Below are 26,398 nucleotides of genomic sequence, written 5' to 3'. Positions count from 1 at the left end.
GATCCCACAGGCCACACAGTAAGACCAAAAGAAAAATAAAAGAACAGCGTGTGCCTTAAAGGAATGTGGTCAGGACTGAAGTTCTAGCTCAAACTGGTCTGAGAAATGACAGAGTCGTTGAGATTCTATAACTTGAGAAAAAGCACAAACAAATCAATCTTTGAAAGTGTTTGAGAGAGATGTGTTTTGTCTTACGTGGGCCATAAGGAGGGCCCCCCTGCTGGCTCCGCTGGTAAAGAATCTGCCTGCAATGCAGGAGACCCTGGTTTGATTCCTGGGTCAGGAAGATCTGCTGGAGAAGGGATGGGCTACCCAGCCCAGTGGTCTTGGGCACAAGGAAATTACTTTTCACTCACTTTAAAAAGCAGCTATTAAAAGAAATATAAGATATGTCAAACCACAGCATTTGTATCTCATTTTTGTGATTCTGTGACCAACCTAGAATGATCTTTCAGTCTTTATATGCTCCCTTCCAAGAGATCCCGATCCCAAAGTGGGATTGCCCTCCAGGCTCCATCCGGTGAAGCCCACCCTGTCTCCAGGACCCAGACCAGCCTACTTACCACCCAGGAAGTCAGAACTCGTCCCCACCTCTAACAAACTACTCAGTGCAAAGTCACATTAGCGGGAAGAGTTCCTACTCAAAACCCCATCTTTTATCTGCTGAAATATTTATAGACGGAAGTTGTACATCGTTTAGGATTTGCTTCAAAATCGTCTCAAGGTAGAAAAGAGACTCACAGACGAACACAGTGGGCCACCTGCTGAGGCGTGCAGACAGCGCGCGGTTGGGCGCAGACGCCCGCGGCCCTTCTCCCCTGCTTCTCCTGGGTGTTCGCAAGTTTCCACACTAGAAAGCGCCACGTATTTATTACCGAGGGCCATCTTCTACCATCCTTCCAAACGTGCAGATCAGTATTAATCTATTTTAATCTCACTGTTTCAGGATGCCCTTTCCGTTTCCTAAATCCTAGTCTACCAGGGAACCACACATCTGGAACTTAAAACCGCCTGAGTGATTCCTTCACTCCTACCGGGTGTAGGAGGCCTGTGCTGCGGCTTAGACACGATGTCGTGTGATCCACATATTTTACGGAATAAATAATCGTAAATTATTACTGCTGATTATCGGTAATATGGTGGGAAAAGGGTTGTTAACCTCTGACAATGTACAGCATGAAAACTGAAAATCCAGTGAGACAGTTTAAACAGTCAGGACTGCACAGATTATCAGTACTATATGGATAAAATAAAACGAGGTCTTCATTGCACACGAGAGCTGGCAAATAGATAACAGTGGGCCAGTCGTACATTTTTGATCTCTGCTAAGTTGTAACGGTCTAAATCCTTGCTCTGACACTTGGGCCACAACATGAGGCAATACTTTGCATAAAAGGTACAGTGATGCACTCTGACCCACATCCGTCTGTTGGGTCCCGCCTTCCGCTGATACCATCGTAGACAGAACCTCACACCAGAGCCCTAGGCACTGAACCCCGGAGCAGGACCACACAGAACAAAGTGGGTACTTTCTTGCTGCGCAGGAGCTGAGACGTCTGAGGCGGGCGGGGCATCGCTTTCCCGTCAGACAACATGGAGAGTTGTGAGTCCAGACCACAATCCCCGCCTCCTGTCTGGTTCACACCACAGCCCAGCGGGGCATCTGCTCGGGCCTGTGTCGTCAGCTGCGAGCTGGCCCTGGCCGCTCTCGTCCCCTCTGGGTTCCGTCCTCACCGTGGGCTTCTCCCCTCTGGGTTCCGTCCTCACTGGGGACTCCCCTCCCGGGTTCTTTCGTCACCGTGGGCTTCTCCCCTCTGGGTTCCGTCCTCACTGGGGACTCCCCTCCCGGGTTCTTTCGTCACCGTGGCCTTTTCCCCTCTGGGTTCTGTCCTCACCGTGGGCTGCAGGGGGCCCAGGCACAGAGAAGCAGCCCCGCCTGGCTGCCCCCTCCTCACCTGGCGCTGGGGAGACGGGCGCGGCCCAGAGCGACCCTGCTTTGCGGCCGCGGAGAGAAAACCCAGAGCGTCCGGGACCGGCGAGGTGTGGCTGTCTGCGCCTCACAGGGCTCCGGGGAAGGTGTGCTCAGGTGCCTAAAAGCGTACAATCTCCCGGAAGGCAAGCCCGGAGGCCTCAAGGACGGGGGGGGGGGGGGGGGGCGACGACGACTGCACAGCCTGAGCTGCGTGTCTAATGCTGCTGCACCCGAGGGCAGAGCTGGAGCCACACGCCCTGTGTGCCCAGGCACCGGGTTGTGAACTGGTGGCCGCCCGTCATCCTCCGAGTCTGGGGCAGGGGCTGCGCGGCTGAGGTTCCTGAAGGCCCTGGCTGGGGGGCTCGGTGTGAGGTCAGAATCAAAGGGAAGGGACCACACATTTGGGGTCGTTTCTTACTTTTCCTTCTACCGTGTTCTGCTCCAAAGGGAACAGAACACGGATCAAACACGGATCGCCAACCACAGGTCAGGCTGGAAGCCTCACCGAGCTCCGGCGTTTGCGCACTTCAGGAGTCACTGCTGACAGTCTTTTAAGGTGGAAATGAACATTTTCCTTCCAGGAAGACATAGACGCACCAACATATTCTCCAAACCTGTTTGTGAATTTATTTCTTACAAGCTCAGCTGTATTTTCCGCAACCTGAGCTGTTTTTAAAGAAAATGATCATGTGTCTAGCCTTCAGCATCACCCGGTCTGAATCCACAGAGGTCCAGCGCTATGGACTCAGGTCCCCGTCCGAGGGCCTCCTCTGGACCATGAGCAATCAGCACAGCGAAGTGAGGAGGACGTGTTTTGGGGGGGTGACCAGGGGGTGGGGTGATGAGCGTGCAGCCTGGCCACTCAGGGGCGGGTGGTCCCAGCTTCAGGGAGTTCTGAGTGCCCGAGGAGCCGCACAGGGGAGTCCCAGGTGGACACTCACCTTGGAGGAGACGATCCTGTTGTCTGGGTACCTCTGGGGAATGTAGGCCTCGGCACCCGGCGGGGGCTCCCGGTGGCCCACGTAGACGGTCCGGCTGTCCACCCAGTCCTCCTCCCCGGCACACTGCGGGTGGGAAACAGAGCTGTCAGTGTGGGCGGGGCCCAGGGGCAGGGTCTTCCCAGGGTTGGCTTCCATGCTGGTCTGTGTGGGGGCCAGAGGGGGGCAGCTGGCCCCACTTGCAAGGCCGATCCCTACTCCCCACCCCTGCCCCACCCATTCAGGAACCTGTGCTCCCCCCCACCCCCCAGCTCTTCAAGGAAGAGCCAACTGCACCCCCATTGGGTGCAGACTGTCAGTGGAAATGACACAGCGGGCCCATTTAAACATAAAAAGTGACAGCAAAGCCCTAAGGCTTCCAAAGAGAAAAGATAGTGAGTGATCCTAGGATTTGGGGAAAGATCTCTAAAGAGAGAAGAATGTAAAACTGTGAGCTGAGACCAGAGGGTCTCCCGGCCCCCACACAATCACAGGAACAAGACTTCCTGGAACGCAGACGACCTGCGTCTGACCCATCTCTGCATTATTCTGAGTGCTGTGCCCCGGGCGTTCAGGGAACACTGCCGCCCAGGAGAGCCTTCTAGAACACTCAGCTGGGCTAAGTGCTGTCAGCCCTGAGAGCCCAGGACACTGCAGCCACGGACAAGAGACTACGGCGCAGCCTTGGGTGGCAGGGCGGGGCCTGGGCACCCCCCTCAACAGACAGCCCCGGCTCGAGGCGGGGCCTGGACCCCCCGACAGGGAACCCCGGCTCAGGGCGGGGCCTGGGCCCCCAGACAGGCAGCCTCGGCTCAGGGCGGGGCCTGGGCCCCCCAGACAGGGAACCCCAGATCAGGGCGGGGCCTGGACCCCCTAGACAGGCAGCCCCGGCTCAGGAAGAGCCCGCACGGAGCAAGTCAGAAGGAGGTTTCTCAAGGCCGGTCCCCTCCCTGGGCACAGGCCGCCTCGAACACAAGTCCTTGGTGCTGCCCTAATCGTACAGGCCGGGGCACAATTTCTGCTCCTGGAAGGAGGTCAGGAGGCAAGGCCAGTCCCTCCAGCAGGACCCGCCCCTGCAACACAAGCTCCTCTGGGAGGAGCCTCGTACCAACTGACTCAGCCCCGAAGGAGAGAGCGAGCCTTGGTGCTGGCCCCTGAGGAGAGAACAGGAGCGACAGCCCCCAGGGGCCCTGGCAGCTCCTTGAGCCCCTGAACAGGTCACAGAGCGAGGGACAGGGCGACGTTGGGGGCCTCGTGCTCCGCGGTCAGGCTGCCGGCGCCCGTGGAGGATGCCCCCCGAGGTCACAGCGGCCAAAGAGCCTCCAGGCAGGACAGGCAGGTTCGGATGGGCCGCTGGGGAGCCCGTGGGGGCAGAGGCACAGGCGAGAAGCCCAAGTGGGTTAGACTCAGCTCAGAAGGCAGAGAGAAGACAGCAGACGGGACGCCGCGGGCACCTGTCTGCCGCGGTGCTGATGCAGACAGGTGCGCGCCTGACGGGCCACTCAGCGTCTGCGTGTCCAGCCCGCCGGAAGTAATACGAAGGGAGTCTGGGTCTCTGCAGGCTCAGCAATGAGAACAGACTTGGCCTCTTAAGCAATTTCTTAACCCCGCCTGTTGGAAACCAAACAGCAACCACAGCGTCCGGGTGACGCACACCAGAGGAAGTCAGGCCACACGAAGCTCTAAGATGAGTCACGGCTGGTCACGGAATCTCCCGGGGCAGGGCGACAGAGAGGTCTGCAGCAGGAGGGAGCGGGGGCCCTGATTCTAAGACGCCCAACATCTAGTTTCACAACAGGCAGTGTAAGGAACAGGCAGCTCTCAGCAGTTTTTGAAAGTAAACTCCTAGGACTAGACCTAGGCGAAATTAGCTTCCGCGGAAGTTATGTTCACACGTGGATCACAGCGGGACCGCTCGGCCCGCGCTCTGGGCCCGCAGCCCTGGCCTGTCAGCTGGCCGAGAACATACACCCCTTCCCTCTGGAGGAGGTTGGGAGGCGGGTGGGATCTGGCCTCACAGATTCAAGACGTTCCGCCAAGACGCAGGTGAACTGGAGGCCAAGGCTTCGCCTGCACAGCCCCCAGGGATGTCCCACAAGATACTTGGGAGTCAAGTCTGCCAAGGGAGTGTTACCTGGGATAGACCAGCCACCACAACCAAGAATAAAAAGGCAAGTAAGGCGGGGGGTCTGACTGGACATTTCTCCAAGAGATGCAATGGCCAACGGGCACATGGAAAGCTATCCAAAATCATCATCCCTCAGGGAAATGGAGGAGCTGGACACGGAGGACCAAACCCTGGATGACTCATGTACATGGGAAGTTTGCAGCAGGCAGATCCGTGGAGACGGAAACAGCACCGTGGCTGCCTGGGGCCAGGGAGGCTGCCGCTCCCGTACTGGGTTTATTCTGTGAAACGAAGATGTTTTAATATTCGATCATGGTGGTGCTCCGTGAGTTGGTAGCTGCACTAAGAACCACTTCTTGAACAGGAAGATTTTAGGGTCCGGCAATCTTGTTTCAGTAAAGCAGTCCCTCAGGGGCCCCACGGGTTCGCCCGTCGCATGCCTGAGTCGGTGCGGACACCCCGTCCAGGGTCAGTGCAGGGAACCTCACGTCTCTGAAGCCGCTTCCACCCCATCTTCTCACTGCTGCGACACCAGGATGCAAGACGCTTCCCATTTTAGGGAAAACAAGGACCATCTTTAAGGCTGGTTTTCCAAAAGACAGCAACTCCTAGTGGATAAAACTGAGCTCGACAGACTTCCCAAGGAGAACAGCTAAGATTGGAGAAACTCGAAAAGAAGCCAGGCAGGATGGGATGAACACAGCCGTAGAGCACCCCGCTCTCTGCGCCCGGGCCGAGGAAACACCCCGCTTCCAGGGCCCTCGCGGGCGCCGGCACCTCAGGTGCGGTGGCCAGGCTCTGGCCTGGGCCGCGGGGCCCAGCAGTGAGGTGCGAGGGGTTTGCAGACATGCCCCGTGCAGATGCGGCCCACCACCTGTGCCAACACGCTGCTTCTGGACTCGGAACCCACCCCCTCCCCAGCCCCCAAAGTGGCTAAAGAACCAGCGGGCCAAGTGGTGGGCAGCGGCCTCGCCCTCAGCAACCTCGCCATCAGCCGTGTCGGGATCTGGGCAGGGCAGCCTGAGCGCTCAAGTCAGAAAGCTCACGAGGACGGAAGAGAGTCAAATACGCAGAAAATCAATCTCGGCCAGCGGCAGTCACTAATGGAAGTTTCGAATTTCAGCTGAAACAAACACAACCTATCAGCCGAATTACACGGCCAACCCGGAACAAAAGCATGTAACCTAGCCTCAGTTCACCAGATCAGCCTTTGCAGAGGTGGTTCCCCCCAACAGGCATTTTCAGGACAAAGCAATCACTTGTTCCGTGGTTCGTTTCCAGCTTTAAAAGCCAACACTTCCTGTTTGATGGGTAAGGAGGCGTTTCTGAACACCGGCGTCTCCCACTCGCGTCCCTGGCACTCCGGCTTCTCGTGGCGAGTGTGGTGTGGCTCCGTCTCCAGCGCCCACACCCCCCACCACAGGGCGTCTGTCCACCCAGGGAGCTTTCACTGTCCTCTGCAAACCTCCTCGAGTGCAGTGATTAAGACCACGCTCCATGAGCTGATCAGATCAGAGTCCTCGGGGTGAATCACCAGCCTTCCCGGGGCCTGCGAGCAGAGTCGAACCTCCAGGAGGTAGGGACCGAGATGCCCCCATCACTGAGCCTGCGCCCTTGGCCCCTGCGGGAGCGGGAAAGACAGGCCCTTCCTCCCCAGGAAAACGGCAGCCGCTCCAGTATTCTGGCCTGGGGAACCCCACGGACAGAGGGGCCTGGCGGGCTACGGCTTATGGGGTTGCCAAGAGTCAGACACAACTGAGCGACGGAGTTTTTTCCTCCTCAGGCAAATTCTTGGCCTCCGCAGGGTGCTCACTGGCATTTTTCTGCCGTGAACATATTATTAAACACAGAATCATCTGGGTCACAGAAGCACGAGTGGTGGTCCACCTCACTTGGCAACACTGACCATCTGGAAAACTGTAAACGCTGCCAACCTAAACTGTAGTTTACTGGGTCCAGAACCAAAATTAAAATAAAACTTCTAGCCACACATGACTGGGCTGCCCTAGGCTCGCCCAGTTTCACAGTCACAGGCAGCAGAGCCCCGTGCTGGGGTGCCCAGCGGGAGGGGGGCAGTGGGGTGGATGGACGGAGCACTGGCCGCCGCTGCCTGGCCCCGGTGAGACGCACGGCAGCAGAGACAGCAGTGAGGCCCGCGGCAACGGCGCTTCCAGACGAGGCTGCGTGTGAAGCCGCTGACATCACTCCCTGGGCATCAGCGTGAGACGGCAGGGGTGATCCCGGGGGCCCTCCTGTAGCGACCCCTCGCAACGCGCGTCCTCAGTGCCCGTGCAGAGATGGAGCCTCGTTCCCCACCCCGGTCCTGGGGGTGTCAGCCCTCCCCACAGGGGACGCAGCTTCTAGCTGAACTCACGAACCTGTGGGTGACCTGTTGCCACCTGTCCCATGGGGGCCACACAGGCCTGGCTCCCTGGAAAGCAGGCCAAGGTGGGTCCCCTGGATACTGGCTGGGGAAGCAGGTCACCCCTGCCTGTTGGGGGGTGGCCTCTGTGCCGGGTGCGGGGGCTGTATCCCCACATCGAAGTCAGGAAAGGGCCCTACGAGAAGCAACAAGCCCAGTCTAAGCTGGGGGCGAGGCGGGGACCAGAGGGGCCAAGTGACCAGGCGGTGAAACAGAGTTCTAAGATAGGGACGAGGCTCACGCCCGCTGGAGGAAGACCCTCAGCCTTCGGTCTCAGCAGAGAGCCCGCTCCCCCGCCTGGCCGTCTGAGGGGACCCAGCTTGGCGCAGGCCCATCAGGGAGACTGTGACGGCCGGCTCCAGCTCCTCCACCCGGCCGTCGGCCACTGCTGCCCAAGCCCTCAGCTCCTACCCCGGAGAGAAAGGGCAGGGAGTCCTGAGCCCCCACAAGCAGGAGCACAGCACAGTGAGCCCGGGTCCCCTTGAGCTTGTGCGGGAGGGGGGCAGGTCAGAGGCTGGACGGGCCCCGCGTCCCCAGGAGGCGGGGAGCTGCCGGGCAGCCTGGCGGAGTCCCGCCCGGTTCCCACCCTTGCCCCTGCCCAGTGAGGCTCAGCGGGAGCTGTGGGCTCCTCTCCAGACGCGCGCCCTGGAAACTGCCCCTCTACGTGATGGAAACCCATCCTGGTGGGCCGCCAGCTGGTCACGAGACGACGCACCATGAGCAGCCTGTGCAGCGTAAACGTGGCTGAAGAACCAGAACAGTCGCAGAGAGGAACCGGCCGGGCACTCTGGCAGCAGGAACCAGGGCTCGAGGCGGGTGGGAACCAGCCCGCAGGAGAGACGCTGAAACGTCACGCAAGCAACCCCTGTGCCTCAAACAGCTCCCGAGACCCTCGCCTGGAGGCCGGCAGGAGGACCGCGGTCTCTGCACACTCTTCCCACCGCAGACTGTCTCCTTGCAGAGACGAACGACAAGCAGGAATCCAGCAGCCCCAGTCCCCACACAGAGCGTGCTGGGGGCCACACACCTCCCACTGCACAGGAGGCTTACTTTCTACACCCTGAATAGAAGCCGAGTGCAGGCCCCGCCGGCTGACCGAGAGTTACGGCAGCGGTGCAGTGGAACCACCGCCTGACTGGATCACGGCCTCTGCAGAAAGCGCCCCTCAGCTGTGCCTGGGACCCACACGAGGCCCCGAAGCCCTGAGGCAAGGGCTCTGTCTATGGGGAGAGGCCTGCCTCGGAGCCTGGGGCTGAGGCCACCCCACGTGGTCTGTGCGTCAGGACAGTGACCGCCGGGGGCCACTAACAAGTCCTGAGACGCGGGCCCAGCGGCAGGGGCAGGAGCCAGAGGGGAGAGTGGAGCGCGCTCGGTGGTCTGTGCGCACAGCCTCCCCGAGACCGCGAGTGGGGTCCCCGGCTCCCGGAGCCACGCTCCTGACGCCCCGCTAGCCCCCACACCGCCCCCTCCCCAGGGCAGCCCACCCGATGCGCCTCCCCGGGGTCAGGAGGCCCGCCCGCCCCCCCCAACCGATGGAGGGTCAGGCCTGCGTGACCGGCCTCACCCTGCCTCCATCCGGCCCCGCTTTCCGAGAAGCGTGCAGGTCGAGTGGCCCTCAGCATCTGAGACTCACTCCCCAAACCTGAAAACAGCCCTAAGTGTGTCCTCCTGTGCGGGAAGCCCACTTGAGAAACGTCAGGGTTTTCTGTCGACTCTCGAGGCTGTTTCTCAACCTCAGCTGTGTCACCGAGCACTCTCAGAGGAGAGGATGTTTAGGTGAAGGATGGCTTTCCGGGGCCAGGCCTGCCGAGGAGGCTGGAGGGCTGGAGAGAAGCTTCCAGAACAGGACGCTCCTCCACAGGCCTGAAGGGCAGCTGGAGATCCCCCGGGGAGGACGGCTGATACAGCCAGCTGCAGCCGCAGGGTGCCGGGATCGCCCTGGGTAACAGGGCAACCCTTCCAGACCCCAGCCAGTCCTCACCTGACAAGCACCCCACTTCCTGCAGCCCCGATCCTGATTCTTGACAAAGGATTTCCCTAACTCGGTGGGTTTTGCCTTTATAAGCCTCGAATCCTTGACTCAGAATCTCCCGCGCTGTAATCCTCAGTTTGGCTCAAACAGAACTTTTCTATTCCCATTACAGATTGTTTGCTGACTATTTCCACTGACACGATGGAAATACAGATAGCCCCCGATGAACCGAACGATGTTGACAGGTTCCAGGGCCCAGGGCAGGAAGGGGCATCACACAGCTCCTGGGGCCACCCCTTCAATGCCTGTCCGTGAGCTGGACTCCCTCCAGCATCCCCGTCAACAAGAGACGGAGACCCCGTCTGGGTCAGTCAGCTGGCGGGAGCGGGAAGAGCCAGCCCAGTGGGGCCAGAGCCTCCCTGCCTCCTGCTGCCCCTCCCTGGAGGGCCTCCCCCATCAGAGCCGGGGCCCCTCCTGTCAAACACCCCCCAAGTCCCCTCGCTGGGCAACGCCAGCAGCACGCAAGCTGATTTCCTCCGACCCGCTGTCCCACCGGGTCACGATGACAGCAACTGAGCCGAGGCTCGTCCACAGGGGTGAGCACAGACGGGGCCAGCCTCTGAGCCCTCGGGGCCCGGAGCCGCACGTAGGGGGACCCGCGCACCTGAGACGCTGTCCCCAGGTTTTTCACACGGAGGCAGACGTCCTCAGGCGGGCGTCAGCCTCTCTGGGATCACCCTGGAAGAGGAGGAGGGGCCACGGGCCAGCACGTTTTGGGGAGCCGACGTGTTCCAAAGCCCACCCCAGGGCGCAGTCCTCCGGCAGGCCGCCCGGGGCCCCACCTCCCGCCGGCGGTCGTGGCCGTGCTGACGTGGCTGAGCAGGCTGTCGGGGGACACAGCCTCCGGCCTCACTGGCTGCTGCAGCGTGACCCTCGGGGACTGTGAGCGCCATGGCCCTCGTCTACGTTGCTCTACGGGGCTTCTTTCTCTCACGGGTTCACAGAAGCTGGTTACAGGCGATGGACACGATGACTCAGGCGCACACAGCTGCACACACGCCTCCTGCCAGGCACTTCTCTGTGTCCCATCGCACGATGCTGGCAGATCTGCCCATCTGCAGATTTTGCCCACAGCCGAGATGCTGCATACTTTGTATTTTTAAAGATGCTATCTGACTTCCATTCCTAGGCGATACAAGCTTGCTGGCTGATTGATTAATTGATCTGAAGACCCCACCACATAACTGGACAGAGGAAGGAACAATCAAGTTCCAGCAAGAGGAAGGGATCTGCCCAAAGCAGCAGGTCCAGGGCAAAACCCAGGGCTCTTGTTCCCCATCAGGGTCCCCAGCCGGGGCTGTCAGGCCCAGGAGCCGAAATAAGGTTCCAAGTGGTCTAACTTGGACGGATAAATAATTGTGTTGTGGTCAGTCACTCAGCTGTGTCTGACTCTTTGCGACCCCGTGGACTATACAGCCCGTCAGGCCCCTCTGTCCATGGGATTTCCCAAGCAAGAAATCCTTGGGTGGGTTGCCATTTCCTCCTCCCGGAGACCTTCCTGACCGAGGGATGGAACTGGCATCGCCTGCATCGGCAGGCAGATTCGTCCCCACTGAACCACCTGGGAAGCCACGGACAATTAGGGGAGAAGAAAAAATTTCCTAAGTGTTAGCTTTCACGATCTTGACTAGATCACAACTCTTTCACAACAAGAGTCGTATTTACTGCTGGTTTCTACCTTCCATCAGGGTCAGAAACTCAGGGTTGGGCAAGCAGCTAAGGGACGCAGGTGGGTGTGTCCTGGAGACGGGCGGTCCTTCCCTGGGCAGCCATGGGAGGCCACCAGCCCAGCCAAGGGGTTTCAAGTCTTTGTGGCAGCAGAGCCAGAACAAGCCACGCCATCTGGCCTGGGGGCCGCCCTGATGGTGTCTGCCCAGCGTGGTGGATGCAGGCATCATCCCAGCTCCAGCACCCACTGATGGCTTGTTTGTGGGGGATTACCCGGTGGCCCAGGAACAGCAATGGCCAGGGAACTGAGATCCTGCAAGCCACGTGGCACAGCCAAAAGATAAAAAATAAAAGTAAATAGAAAGGGCTGCGGATTCGACGTATACAACACTCACTGCACAGTGACTAGCGTCCACCCTCTCTCGGCCACAGCACTTTAGATCTCAGCTTGATTTCGTGCAGTTCCTATCAAAGCAGCAAACACCAGGCGCACTGGGCCCTGGTGACTGTCTACACAGACGCGGGTCGGGGCCTGGCGTCCGGGTCTGAGAGGCAGAGTCCGCCCAGCTGTGAACGTGTCCTCAGCGTCTGCATGAATTTGGGGGGCGGGAGGCGGACTAGGCAAGAATGTTTAAGTTGAGACAGAATCTCTAAAAAAAACTATCGAAACGATGGTGGAAAACAGCCCTGACACCACCTGCTCGGGTTTCTGTCTGAAAAACCTTTTCTAGTTAAACCACCAAGAGCTGCAGCAGCACCGAGCCATCCGGCCAGGCAGCAAGTGGCTCTGAGCCCGCTGGCGGTCCTGGCACCGGGAGCCTCGACGGCAGGAAGCCCGGGGCGTGCACGGGCCTGACGGCACTCTTGCGAGCTCCAGATGACGAGAGAAAAATAGGACAGGTGACTTCTGTCCCCACCTCTGGACTGAGCGTGAGCAGAGGCTGGAGACGGAAGGCTGGGCCCCCCTGCTGGCAACGCCGCAATCGGCCGTTTCTCTTCCCCCACACACACCGAGCGGGGCCTGCCCCGAGGTATGCGGGCCGTCCCTCCCGCCAGCTGACAAGGACTGGTCAGCAAGGTTGTGTCTTCCACGTCCTGCAATTATTCTTTAAAGGGAAAAGCAACTCACAAGAAAAATTCATAACTTCTTCAGCTCAGATCTGTTGCTCAGTCATGTCCAATTCTTTGCGACCCCATGAACTGCAGCACGCCAGGCCTCCCTGTCCTCACCAACTCCCGGAGTTTACTCAAACTCATGTCCATCGAGTCGGTGATGTCATCCAACCATCTCCTCGTCTGTCGTCCCCTTCTCCTCCTGCCCTCAATCTTTCCCAGCATCGGGGTCTTTTCAAATGAGTCAGCTCTTCCCATCAGGTGGCCAAAGTGCTGGAGTTTCAGCTTCAACATCAGTCCTTCCAATGAACACCCAGGACTGATCTCCTTTAGGATGGACTGGTTGGATCTCCTTGCAATCAAGGGACTCTCGAGAGTCTTCTCCAACACCACAGTTCAAAGGTATCGATTCTTCGGCGCTCAGCTTTCTTCACAGTCCAACTCGCACATCCATACATGACCACTGGAAAAACCATAGCTTTGACTAGACAGACTTTTGTGAACAAAATAATGTCTCTGCTTTTAATATGCTGTCTAGGTTGGTCAGAGCTTTTCTTCCAAGGAGCAAGTGTCTTTTAATTTCATGGCTGCAGTCACCATCTGCAGGGATTTTGGAGCCCCCCCCAAATAAAGTCTCTCACTGTTTCCATTGTTTCCTCATCTATTTGCCATGAAGTGATGGGACCAGATGCCATGATCTTGGTTTTTCGAATGTTGAGTTTTAAGCCAGCTGACTTCTTACCAAGTCAGTCACTATGATTTTCAAAGAGAATGAGTACACAAGCCGGCCCCTCCCCGCCTTTTTTTCCCCCAATTAACATGTTGTTATTTGAGTAAAAATAGGCGATTTCAGCAATGATACCATTCTTCCTTTTAGGCAAAATTGGAACAAAATGAAGTCTATGAAGAAAACACGTTTTGCTTTCTTTTGTTTAAACCTTCCAAGACAGGCTCCAAAGCCCTCTGGATAATCTTGGAAGCGCCTTTGATAACACAAGATAAAGATCGCCTATCTCTGTCTTTCCCGTCAAAATGAAAGTATATCCGCTGAGCCGAGTATGACGTCAGGGAAATTTTATTGATGGGTGAATTCAATGAACTGTTAACGTAACCAAGGGGTCAGAGTCAAGGCTAGCCTGAGTCAAAGGAATCAGGCATCCTGGGGCTCGCAATGGAGAGGCCCCAGGGTCCGGACAGCCCCCAGCAGCCCTGGCCCGGATGAGCACACCCCGCCCAGCACGCGGGTGGCAGGTGGGCCTCGGGGAGGGGGATGGGGGTCTGGACAGCCCCCTGGGAGCCCCAGCCAGGATGAACACGCCCCGCCCAGCACACAGGCAGCAGGTGAGCCTTAGGGAGGGGGATGGGGGTCTGGACGGCCACTCAGGAGCCCCGGCCAGGATGAGGACGCCCCGCCCAGCACGCAGGTGGCAGATGGGCCTCGGGGAGGGGGAGGGGGGTCTGGACAGCTCCCCGGGAGACCCGGCCAGGATGAGCACGCCCCGCTCAGCATGCAGACAGCAGGTGGGATTCCGGAAGGGGGACGGGGATCCTGCCCGCTCCACCCGGGGGCCTTAGGCCACTTCCTGTCAATCGATTTCCCGCGAGGCCCTGAAAAGGAGCTGATGTTTGGAAATACCAAATCCACAAGTGAAAGGACAGAGAAGTCAGCCTTGATCTGGAAAAGCACCCAGTTTTCACAGCTCCTGGGCAGGAAGCTGGGAAAGTGACAGCAACTCTGAAAGCCAGGTGGGATAAACACCTTTCCCTCCAGGAGGGCTGTGGGAAGCGGTCAGGCGCTTCTCACCTTGCTGACCCTGAAATGAAGGGCTTCTGTGTTTGCTCTCAGGACACATGCTGCCTCGTGTCTGACGGCCAGACTCAGATGTGCACCCCCACCAGGCTCTGCGGGGTCCTGGCGCCCCGAACCCGTTAGCACGTCTGCAACACTCACGCAGCCCAGAGCCGCGGCCCCAGCAGACCCCAGAGCTCACGCACCGCTGCCCCCGGGGACCACCTCTCACCTTCGGGAGTGCAGCGACACCGGCCTGACCCAACTTGCCCTGTGCACAGCCGCACAGACCCCGCTGGCAGCCCTGCAACGGAGGCTCAGGCTGAGGCCACAGCAGAACTGGGTCGGCCCCGGCTCCTGTTTCATGGGTTCAGTTGTATTGAGCCTGTATTTTGGGCTTGGCTCTATGGCCTAAGTATGACGTAATGTCAAGACAGAATTAAGTGTTATCGTAATAGAACGAAGTCAGGATTAGGGTTCTCGGACAAGTTCCTCCGCTCTAACCGCGCTTCGTTGTTGGGAAACCACCCCGGGGTACAGGTACTGACGCCCAGCTTCTGCGACGCACAGGATCAGCCACCTGGAGGGGAGGAGCGCGCTTTCTCTGGGTCTGTACGTTTTCCATCCCTTGCACTTAAGGAGCTGAGAGGAGGGCGCCCAGCAGGCACTTGCCGAGGGAACAAACCCAAGCGCTTTCCCGCCACAGGTCTGGGCTAGCGCTTCAGCGCCCCTGGACGACCGCCCGAGGGCAGACGAGGACTCTGGGAGAGTTTCGGGGTCTCACGAGCGACAGGAGGGACATGCACGGGTGTGAATCACGAGGATCACACCAAGGCAGCCCTCTCAGCCCCGTGCACTGTCTCACCTGAGCCTCATGCCAACCAGAAAGACGCCGGCCCCTCGCTGACAAGGACCCCGAGAAACAGCCCAGGAGGATGCCCCAACGTCTGATCAACCAACCACAAGCGAGGGCCGCCCTGGGCCGCCCACACCTGCCGAGGGCCGTGTCTGCCGTGGGGTCGGCAGCCCACCTCGGCAAGCAGACCGAACCTCAGAGTGCAAACAGCTGCCACCAGAAGCTACGCTCCAGCCTTGCAACAGTCCCGAGGGCAGGCGCCTCGTTCTAGAGCAAACGGGAGCTCCCGAGGGCAGGCGCCTCGCTCTCCTACGGCAGACAGGAGCTCCTGAGGGCAGGCGCCTCGTGCTAGAGCGGACAGGAGCTCTGAGGGGAGGCACCTCGTTCTAGAGCAGACCGGAGCTCCAAGGGGAGGTACCTCATTCCAGAGCAGACGGGAGCTCCGAGGGGAGGCGCCTCGTTCTCGTACGGCAGACAGGAGCCTGAGGCCAGAGGCACGGGGAAGCCCCCCACAGGCCACTCGGGAGCTGCCCACCCATCAGGGCCAGCGGGGCCTGCAGGACACGGAGGAAGGGAGAAAACCGGCCCCTCGTGGTGAAAGTGAGACTGGCTCAAGCTGGGGCCCAGTCTGAAAGGTCTGAAGCCAGGCCGGGCAGAGGAAGCCGAAATCTAGCCCCCTTTGACCCGGAAAGCAGGGGTTGGTGGACCACGGCCCACAGTTTTGGTACAGGTTTTACATCTTCAAACAGCTGAAAAACCGAAAGGAAAGTAACCACCCCTGACACGTGACATTACAGAAAGCAGAGCGTGCCGTCTACAGGGAGGTCTTCCTCTTGTCTGCCACGGGCTGTCACGGCTGCGCCCACACGTGGCCTCGGAGCCTGAAACGCTCACCGTCATAGCCATCACGAGGGCTGGCAGCCGGCCGAGAGGACAGGCGTGGCTAGGAAGCCTGGGGCCTGAGCAGCGCTTCTCGAAGCCAAAATGATTAGGCCCGGTCCACCATCTTGGTGAGCCTGGTGCCGCCCTGCCCCACACACAAAGCTGGGACGCACATGAGGTCCTGGCGGAGACCAGCATTGCACAGGGGAGGCGGGTGAACCGGCACCGTCATGACCCCAGGGGAAGGTGCAGAACAGTGAACAACAGGGGCAATTCCTCCCGCCTCAGGGGCCCTGCCTCTAGAAGGCCAGCCCAAGGACATGTGTGCAAAACCACTGCTGATTTCCAAGGCTGGTGACTGGCTGGTAACTGCTGGAATCGAAGACTAGAGACCGATGTCCATAAATGGGCTGGCTGAGTCACAGGGAGTGCTGTCCAGCTGCGTCCACACAACGTGCTGACCCAGAGTGATCCCCAGACGCACCGAGAGAAAGAAGATATGACAGCCTCCCCCAGTGAGAACCGCTATGTGGGACGTGCCAGATTCTGAGAACTCGGAGACGACGGCCCGCACCGTCCACAAGCTCACACAGCCATATAATCCTGGGCCTCCACTTTCTTCCCAAAATGTTCAGCCACACTAATAAACCAGCCGTTTTCCTAACACCTCTTTGCCTCTGAATCCACACAGGACTCGTGGACAGTTCCGTTCGCCAATCACGGGTCCCTTTGTCTCGACACTGATAACCTGGCTTCCTGAGTGTCCACGCTGATAACCCAGTTTCCTGAGTGCCATTTGCTCCTGACAGTCGATACTATTCAGGCGCTTCTGACAGCGAGAGTCTGCGGCTGCAGGCACAGTCCTGACTTCCAGGCCAGCTCACCCTCACTTCCTTTCTCCAAACAACTGTCTGAAGATAAAACACGGACGGTGTCCGCGCACCGGTTTTGGTAGACCCTTATTCTCAGACGACTGAGGCCCAGGACAGATTCCCGACTGCCGTCTGAAGTCAGCTGGTCCTGTTCTGATCCTTCTGGTCGGCAGACTCTGGGTGGGTCTCCTGGGTCTCGCGTGTGTGCGAGCTGGGCACGTGGAACAGCCCGTGCGCTCCGCCACTTCCGCCGGGCCCCACCCTGAGGCCCTTTGGAGGGCTGACCCTATGACCCTACTCTGGCCCCTCTGTCCACGGGACTCTCCAGGCAAGAATACCGGGCTGGGCTGCCATGGCCTCCTCCCGGGGATCTTCCCACCCAAGCACTGAGCTGCGTCTCCTAAGTCTCCTGCATTGACAGGCGGGTTCTTTACCACTGGGCCACCTGGGAAGTGGCAGCGGAGGTGAGTGACTCTGTTGCTCCATCTCCCGTTCACTCCGGAGGACTTGCCCTCAGGGAGCCCGTCGCCTGCAGCCGCCAGAGCCAGGAGGAGCCCCCCACCGCGCCCGGCGTTCCTGGAAACCCTGGCATGGGCTGGTGAACCCACGCCTCCTCTGCAGCAGTGTCAGGATGGTTGGCTGTCTGCGACGCAAAGTAAACTGTTGGCATCCACACTCTTCGGCTGTCAGACTACATCCCGTGTTCTGTCTGGTAGAAAAGTAGGGTGTGTGCCTGCCGCTTAGAAGGCAACTAAGGGTATGATCAGAGCATCTCTGAGCAGACGTCCTTGCGAATTTCCTCACGTAGAAACACAGGCAGTCAGCAGGGACCATCCATGCTCTGGGCGGCAGCTCTGCCCCCGACAGGGGGGCTCCACCCCGAGACCCCCACGCCCAGCTCTGCATGTAGCACGATGTGGCCACCAGGCCCTGGGCTGCTGACCCAGCCTGGAATGTTGGTGCTGCTGCAGTGACCCAGGGCTGAGCTGAAAGATACCCTCCGCCTGCCAGCCCCATGTCACCACGGGGCCCCCATCTTCCCACCTCGCCTGCCTGTGGCCCCCGCCCCGCAGCCAACAAACCTGCTGCTGTTTTCACTTATCAACTGCCCGACTCTCACCAGAACGGGAGCAGAAGGGGACCCTGACCCCACTGACCAGCACTCAAGCAACACCCGTGGAATGGATGAAACCGGAAGGGAAACCAAGACTCACCCGAAGAACAACCACCCCCTGCAGAACTGGGCTCTGGTTCGCACGGAGCCCTCTCCAGGCCCTCCCCAGCCATGCCCTGAGGCCAGGGGAGGGAGGGACCCCCGGGAGCCGTACAGCTATTGCTGACAATCAATTAGCTCTGTATACATTACACATGCTCTTTGGCACGCCTGGTACATTCCTTTAAAAAAAATTGCTTATAATCCCATCTTTCCAAAATGCTAAAAAAATTAAAGTGTCCATTTTTTAGGAGAATGTGGCCAGAAATAGAAGGCTGGGGCCAGGCCGACAGATTCCAACTGGCTCTCAAGTCTGATCCTGCTGGGATGAAGGTCAAGGCTGAGAGCGGGGCCAGCTGCACACAGAGCTCCCCCCGGGCTGGGGCGCGGGGGTCACCTGGCCGCATCCGCCCACCCAGAGCCTCGTGCCAGCGTTGCCACTCTACACGTTGGAAAAGGAGGGGCAAGGCACGCAAAAGGGGCAGAGAGGCGGCCGAATTAACAAATCTGAGCTGTTACAGAGTCTCCAGAGTGATCTTACAGCCCCTGTGGCAATGAGAGCTGCCCACAGACTGAACTTTAATGCTGTGAACACTGGAGATGCGGCCCCCCGGGCAGCGTTTTCCGCCTGACAGTCAGGGTTCACAATACTGAGTGCGTCACATTTTACTGTACACGGCTGGCTAAGCTGACAGCACTTGTTAAACTGCTCACTCAGATTAACAGAAAAATTAACACAAATCCCCATAATTTTAAACCTGCACTTGTGCTTAGAATTGCTTCAGAATAAAAACATCTACTGCGTGGTCATCAAAATTGAAAGGCAATAAAGGCCTGCGCTGGCCTGCGTGAGGGCTTCTAGCTTCTGCCCATAAATGTCTTATGACGTCATCCCTTCCTTTCGGTTTCCCCTCATCCTTTCTTTTTGCAACAGTCCTTTTTTTTTTTGGAAAAACTACAAAGACTCTGTGAGCTGTGCACACAATGAGCTCTCTAAGAAAGCACCATCTCTTTGGAACACTGCCAAAACAACTATTTTGCTTCTGCAGTATCTTGGCACCTTCGCCCGCTTGCTGAACAGAGTGAATGCTCGCCAGTCAGAGCTCCCTGGTCCAGCAGGCAGCCCGGGCGTCAGTCAGGGCCCATCACCCCACTGTCCACTCTCTCCCATCCCCCATGAGGACGGGGACCAGGGGCCATCATTCTCACTGTCCACTCTCTCCCGGCCCCATCAGGACGGGGACCAGGGCCCATCACCTCACTGTCCACTCTCTCCCATCTCCCATCAGGGGACCAGGGCCCATCACCCCATCAGGACGGGGGTCAGGGTTCTCCTTTTATCCCTGACGGGCTCCCTCAAGAATCCACTTATGCTGAAGCTTTACAGAGCTCCCGAGGTGAACTGCTCCCATCCACACCCTCGTCCTCGGTCACCTCCCCACCCCCATCAACACACGGCGGGGACCGGCTTCCTCTGTCGGCTCTCCGGAGAGCTTCCCGCGCCTCCCCCACCCTCCAGGACACACGGTGGTCTCACGACACAGAACCAGAATCCCCAACCTATTACTTACGGATTGGATTTACATCTGATCACTGGACAGAACCACTAAGCCCACACTTAGTCCAGGGGGTAGGACTGGACCTGGAGTCTGGGGGCTGTAAGCTTCAACATGGGTTCACAGGACCGTCTCAGGCGGTAAAGAAAGGATAACAGAAGTGAGCCAAGGCCAGCGCCGTGGAGAAGCTCGTTTGGTTTTATTTCTTTAGCTAAGGAGGGAGACAGGAACCGGCAGAGGGCAGGGAGCCTGTCCACCGTGTCCAGAGGCAGGGTGCCCCAGCACCCGGGCCAGGTGGGCGGGCGGGGCGCTGGAGGGCCGCACGTGGCGGGGGACTCAGCACCGCCCGCCCCACCGCAGCCCGGGGACACCCCCTCGGACGGACAGCTCGCGGACATCAGACAGGAGGCCCACCGGCGAGGTCGGACCAGGCAGTGGCGGCCCCCACCTCTGCCCAGCGCCACCTCGGCCTCACCTCCCAGCAACGAGCAAGCTCGATTCCCATCACCGCGGTAACCCACGGATGGAAAGGAGAACTGGGGGGCCGGGAGAGAGCCTCCGTCCCCCCCCACACCCTGCCTCCAGGTTCCCTCTGCTTCTTTCTGACCCGGTAAACCACCAGAGGTATAGTTCATCACGCTCCGTCTACTTGGTTTGAAACACTGCAATTTAGGATGACTTTTTCAGACACAATTTCCTCATTTTTTAAGAGTTTTCACTTGGGCTCCATCTGGGGCCACAGCTGACTGCTCTGAAAATCATCCTAAAGTGACTCAGGTTCCTTTAAAGCTAGAAGCACATTTGGAAAAGAACAGGGTGGCCCCTGTGTGTCCTGTGGTCAGTTTGCAGGATTTACATTAAAATGGTTCCTGCAGTCACACCTGCAATGACAGCCAAGCACACGAGGGACCCACCGCACTGCACCCTGCGTGCCAGGATGACCACAGGGCGGGCAGGGCAGGCGCCTGGAAACACGTTCCCGGTAAAAGCCAGCAGAGGCGACTGCGGTTCAGTGAGCTTCGGAGCAGAGGTCACGGGAGGGGGGGGGGGGGGGGGGGGGGGGCTGGGGGCGGGGGTGTGAGGGTGCTCAGAGGCTCCAACTATAACTTATTAACCACAGTGAAGCTCTATCACTTTCATAAGATGTGGCTCAGGGTCACCAAACGGGGAGAGTCAGAGGGACCAACCAGCAAGCACAGAAACCACCCCTGAAATTACTCAGGAAAAGCGTGATCAGTCAGCACAGAAAAAACACTCAAATCACACCTGCTAGGCCACCCAGGTCAGGGTAAAAACAGCAGCATTTCTGGTTCTTTTACAAACTTTCCTGCCAAACAGGAAGGCACTTCTTACCTGAAAGAGGTCGTTGGCAAAATTCCACCCACCCCCTCATTGGAGGCTGGGTTCAGTCTGACTCCTTAGGAGTGGTATCAGTATCATGACTAAAACAGCCACTTTTCACACCAGCACAAAATGGGTTTTAAAGGTGAAGACCGGCTCTCCCTACAACCTGCACCACTGGCTCAGTCGTAACTGACTCCAGCAGGTGTCCCCACGTCTGACCACAAGCTTCCCGGTCATCAAAGTCTCACTGTCGAAAACCTTAAAAAGGACGACCGTGGGTTCTATCCTGAGCCTTGTGCAAAGGGTCACAAAGACTGCCGGTCACACCGAGGGAGCCAGACCTGCGCGGCTCTCAGTGGGATCAGCCGTTACGCAGAGAACAGCTCAACCTGAGCATTTCGGAAGCATCAGCAAAACCACAACTGAAGCTGATCCGTCTCCCCGGGTCCTTTCATCGTTCATTCTCCCCAGAATGAAGAGCTTGCTCTGCCCAATAAACATGCACAGCGTCTTACTGGACCCAGATGGACACTTCCACTCTTTAGTTTAATTGCAAGAAAACAGAGCTAATGCTGGCGGCCGTCTGCTGACATTTTCCTTCTCGAGTGTCCTGCTTTCTGCTGCATGTAATGGCATTCGCTGCTCCGGACCTTTCCTGAAGGAGGAGGGCCAGATCGCGTCAGTACGTCTCCTTCCTCGGGCAGCACTCCACTGCACCCTGGGGCCTGAGGGACGCTGCAGAGCCGCCGGCCCGGCAACCTCAGGGTGACGCTCCCACAGCTCTGGGGCAGCGGGTGCCAGGGCCCCCAGACAGGGGAGTTTTTGTTGTGTCAAGAAAAACAAAGCACCACCGACATCTGATTTCTGCCCAGGTTTTCGTTTGCAGGTTAATAACAAAAACAAGAAATTTTACTTTCATCCTCAACTTTCAGTTACTATAAATTCCTTGAAGACAAACCTATTTCAGTCCAGTCTGGACATACATAATAATATAGTGCTCAGATCCCGTAAAGTCTGCTCTGTATGCACAGAAGAACACATTTTAATTTAATTTGTTACTTTTTTTCGCTGCACCACACAGCGTTTGGGATAGTAGTTCCCTGACCAGGGACAGAACTTGCACCCCTGCAGTGAAAGCGAGGAGTCTTCACCACTGGACTCCACAGGGAAGTCCTCAGACTTAGCACATTTTAGGAAGAAACAGGGAAACCTGTGCAGCAGCCCTGGTCTCACTGATAACTGGCGCCCCTTCAGCACCTGCCTCCAGAATCAAACAGAAACTCTAATCAGGCTAAGGCAGATGAGCCCATAAAACTGACAGGCAAGTGCTGGTTTTCCTCTCGTTTAAAACACGGAGGGCAGAAGAGACACAGGATAACAAGGGGAGGGGAGGGACGGGGGCCGTGAGAGACTCACCATCAGGACTCAGGGAGACTCAGCACAACACAAGGCTTTTTAAAAAATTTTGTGTTTGTTCTTGTTTTACGCAAAGTGTTTGTGCTCTTTGACCGATAAGTCGGAATTTGTTCTAACTTGAAGATCTCCAGTGAGATCCTGGTGGGCTACCGCCTATGGGGTCGCAGAGTTGGACACGACTGAAGTGACTTAGCAGCAGCAAAGATGTTCAAGTTGACATTCCTCCGAATAATGCCTGTGCTCCAGCAGACTGGTCAGACGGTCTGGGGGTCCTAACAACCCCCTCGCTCCCCGCTGACCTGCAGGAGCTGGTTAGGGCACCCGTTACACACAGCACCCTGGCCGACCGACGGCGGCAGGCTCCGCTGTAGCAGGAATACCCCGCCGGTGCCTGTGGGGGGCAACGTGGCACACCCAGGGATCGCCCTGTGCCAGCCACCTCCCCCTCCAGGCGCTTCTCCCCCAGGGCTTCCCTGGCACCTGGGCACCCACAGGCCACTCTCCTTCCTCAGACCCGGCTGGCCCAGCCCACCCCGCCCCCGCCCTCTCCAGCTCCAAGGTCTGGTGTGGGGCCCCCGCCGCCTTCTCCCTGGGAGCCCGCCTCTGTTACCCTCTCTGCAGCCCCCACCCCACACTGGCTCAGGCGCCTGTGTCTTCTCTGCGTCCACCCTCCATGTCCCCGCCCACTACTTTGTCACAGAGACACATGCCGTGTGAGGGACCGACTCCCACCTCCCTTGAGGGTGAGCGTGTGGATGTCTCCCTTCAATCGTGGGACCGGCATGGAGACTGCTGAGGCTGAGTGTCACCTGCCCCCTGCTGCAAGGATGCTCTCCGACATCAGGAGAGACCCGCCGCCCCGGACACTCCCACCAACGCCTCACCCCCCAACCCGGGGCTCTGGGGAGGCGGCCTGGACTCTGCACACGACGACCACAGAACTCGCTGCTGACGCAGGGCCGGCAGACCAGCCCCAAGCTGGCGTCTCCTGCTCCCCCCGCGGGTTCCTGCTGCCCTGGGCGGGGGGTGACCAGGACGGACCCGTGGTGCCCGTCCACGGCCAGGCTGCCGAGGCCGACGACCTTCCCTCCCGTGGAGACGACCTTCCCTCCCGGGGAGATGACCTTCCCTCCCACGGAGACGACCTCGTCTCCGCAGGGCTGGGGGCACGCAGCCCGGAAACAGACCAGGAGGCAGGTGGCCCTGCACGCCTCCGCCTGGAGACGCGCCTGTAACTGGGAGTCAGGCTGGGCTCTTAAGTGTGAACTGACTAGGGAGTAGCGTGGACTACCGTTCTACCTACAGGATTCGCCAGTTCACACTTGAGAGCCACTGAAGGGTGACTGTTTTTCCCAACGTGCGACGATTCAGATTCATCGCTGAAAGCTGGCGGGAGCTGCCACCCTCTTGGCTCGCGGCTTCCCCACTGGCCCTCGAGGGGGCTGGGAGGCAGCCGCACCGTCTCCTGATCCCCCGTGAGGCGGGGGCCGGCCGGCAGCAGCTAAGATAGCCGGAGACTAAGAACAGCAGGCGCCCAGCGGACCCCCAGGAGCAGCGCCCCTCCCTGATAGACCCTCGCGGCGTGGGTGAAGTGTGAACTGGGTGACCCGTGAGCCGTGCAGAGTGGTTTCCGATCTGTGATGCCGCGGCGGCCCCGGAAGGGCTGCTCAGACAGAGACTGGGGTCCCTGCGGCCCAAGCCCCTGGGCGACACGGCCAAGGCTGGTGCCCACCCTCAGGCTCCGTCACCCCGGTTCTCGGGCCGCTGGGCCCTGCCCGGGGCTTCAGGAGGGACGAGCCCTGACTGGGAATCCGGGAAGACAGGCAGCACCCAACGCTGCCGGCACGGAAGCCTGCTCTGGCTGCCCTTGTGTGTGCTCGCCGGCCCTGAGCGACCAGAGCGGGGACGGGGCCAGGCAGACAGGTTTTCACCCCATGAGATTCTTTCATGTCTGCACCTGAGTCACGTGTGTCTATTCATCCAGGAAACGCAACCCATCAGCGAAGCCATCGAGATGGAAAGACGGAGAACACGCACCGGAGACAAGCAACAAGCAGTGCTTTTAGTTAAAGCTGCGTGGAGACCAACAGCATGACAGACGCCAAGTGGGCGCGGGAGCGGGGAGTCGCCAGGTTCACGGGCCGGGACAGCGCAGGGCCCTGTGTGGTCCCCGGAGCCTCGCCGTGCACAGACAGTCTCCACCACGCACCATCCCCGGCCACCCTCCCGCCGGCCGGCAGAGCGGTCGACGCCTCTGAGCAAGGAGCCCCGTGAGCCCAGGGCAGTTACTATACTGTAAACACTGGGGTCCCCTCAGCCCAAAAGATCTGCCCTTTTCCAAAAAAGCTTGCTAACCCTGGTCCAGGGAGAAGGTAGGGGGAAAGGGCCGTTTCTCCTTTGCTCATCAGAGAGGGGCCGTCCCTGGAACCCTAGGCGGAACCACTACTCACTGCAGCTGTGAGTCGCGGGCTCACGCCTAACAGATGCCCCCAGCCCTGCGGCTGGCCCGGGAGGCTGCTTGGCCCGGAGCTCCCTTCTGGGAACATGAACTGGGGAAGAAGCCGCCCTACCCCACCCAGCCGCCATGGAGGAAGCCGACTCTGTGGGCTGGGCAGGACCCCCCAGAGAGACCCCCACAGCCTGACTCCCGCAGGAGTCCTTCCCGTGAGCGAACAGGACTGTGCCCCGTGCCAGAGTTTCAATCCCTACAAGAAGAGACCAATTCTTTCTCTCGCCTGGCTCTCCCTGTGTTCCCAGCAGCTAGCACGACACTCGGTCCACTGGGTGCTCCTTAATTTTTGGTTGAATAAAGTAAAAAATGCAGCTGAACTTGCTGAGAACAGCGCAGCAAGGTATCACCAGAAACAGCCATCACCCTGATGCAGGTCAAGACTGAAGGCAGGAGGAGAAGGGGCAACAGAGGATGGGATGGCTGGATGGCATCACCGACTCGCTGGACATGAGTTTGAGCAAGCGCCAGGAGATGGTGAAGGACGGGGGGGCCTGGCGGGCTGCAGTCCATGCGGTCGCAAAGAGGTGGACACCACCGAGCAACCACACCGACGACACCTACAACACTGAGTTATTTTAGAGAATTCAGTCAGCATGCAGGAGTTTTAAAGACGTCAACTGAATGAAACTTTACAGTGTGTCCAAAGTTTTCCGTAACATTTCCCAACCTCAGGCCTCCAGAGAAACGCCAAAGGCGGGGGCTTGGAGAACCTGCCGGCTGCTATCTCGTGAGCAGCCGGAGGGAGGTGCGGGCACCGGTGTTGTGGACCCCACTCCCGCCCCGCCCCTTCTCGCCCCGCCCCTCCCGCCCCTTCTCGCCCCGCCCCTCCCGCCCCTCCCGCCCCGCCCCACCCGCCTCTCCGTGCGGCTCTTCCTGACGCAACCTCGTTCCCTTACTGAGCTTTCGGATCACCTCTCCCTCCAGAAGGTTCTTCCATCTCATGACCTCTGACCTCAGTTCTGTGCTCACAGGGGCGGGTGACTGAGACCGCTGCTGTTGATTACCCGCCCATCACAGACCATCTCCTGAAAACTCAGGCTCTCTCTCCAGGGTGGGATGAGTGAACAGACCCCCAAGCCAGGATCACCTGGCCCGAGAATCGTAAACCAGGGGCATCCTGACCCCCAGAACTGAGATTAAGCAATGTTTCTAAATGATGGCGTATCCCAGTCTGTCTGTTCTTCCCCTAAAAGAACCCCACCTCCGCGCCCAGAGAAAGTGGATCTGAGGCTTGTCCCCCAGCCTGACGCCTGCAGAAAACCCGGACTTCGCTGCAAACACCTGCTCTCTGAGTCTGGGAGACCGTGCCGCAGGCTCACAGCCCTTGCTCGGTCACACTGAGCTGTATACTTTTATAATAACTAGTGATTTAGTTAGTAAAGGGTTCTGAGCTCTGTGCTCGCTCCAGCAATTTAACTGAACCCGAGGAGGGGACGTGGGGGCCTCTGGCTGTAGCGAAGCTTCACGAGGCTCGGTGACGCCGGGACTTGGGCTCGCGGCTGGAGCAGAGGGCGCACCCGGGGCTTGGCGACGTGGGCAGAGTCAGGACCGGGCTGCATTCTGGAACGCGCTGCAGGGCCGGAGAACAGGCTGGCAGAGTGGGGGAGCCCACCTCCACCCCCACGAACTGGGCCCAGACCTAATTC

At 58.9% G+C, this 26,398-nt stretch overlaps 1 protein-coding gene across 4 annotated transcripts in view; it reads right to left on the bottom strand.

The window, feature by feature from the left end:
- The window catches only part of ATP11A (ATPase phospholipid transporting 11A), a 93,649-nt gene that overhangs the window by 48,724 nt on the left and 18,527 nt on the right, over window positions 1–26,398 (bottom strand). For all 4 annotated transcript variants that reach the window (XM_040267474.1, XM_040267476.1, XM_040267475.1 and 1 more), the window contains exon 2: window positions 2,914–3,036. In XM_040267474.1, coding sequence (XP_040123408.1) covers window positions 2,914–3,036 — 123 coding nt within the window. The remainder of the gene's footprint in view (window positions 1–2,913; window positions 3,037–26,398) is intronic.

This window comes from Oryx dammah, unplaced genomic scaffold (genome assembly GCF_014754425.2).
Source record: "Oryx dammah isolate SB20612 unplaced genomic scaffold, SCBI_Odam_1.1 HiC_scaffold_24, whole genome shotgun sequence".
NCBI classification, from domain to species: domain Eukaryota; kingdom Metazoa; phylum Chordata; class Mammalia; order Artiodactyla; family Bovidae; genus Oryx; species Oryx dammah.
Note: the sequence above shows the minus strand (reverse complement) of the source record. Positions and strands in the feature narration are given on the sequence as shown.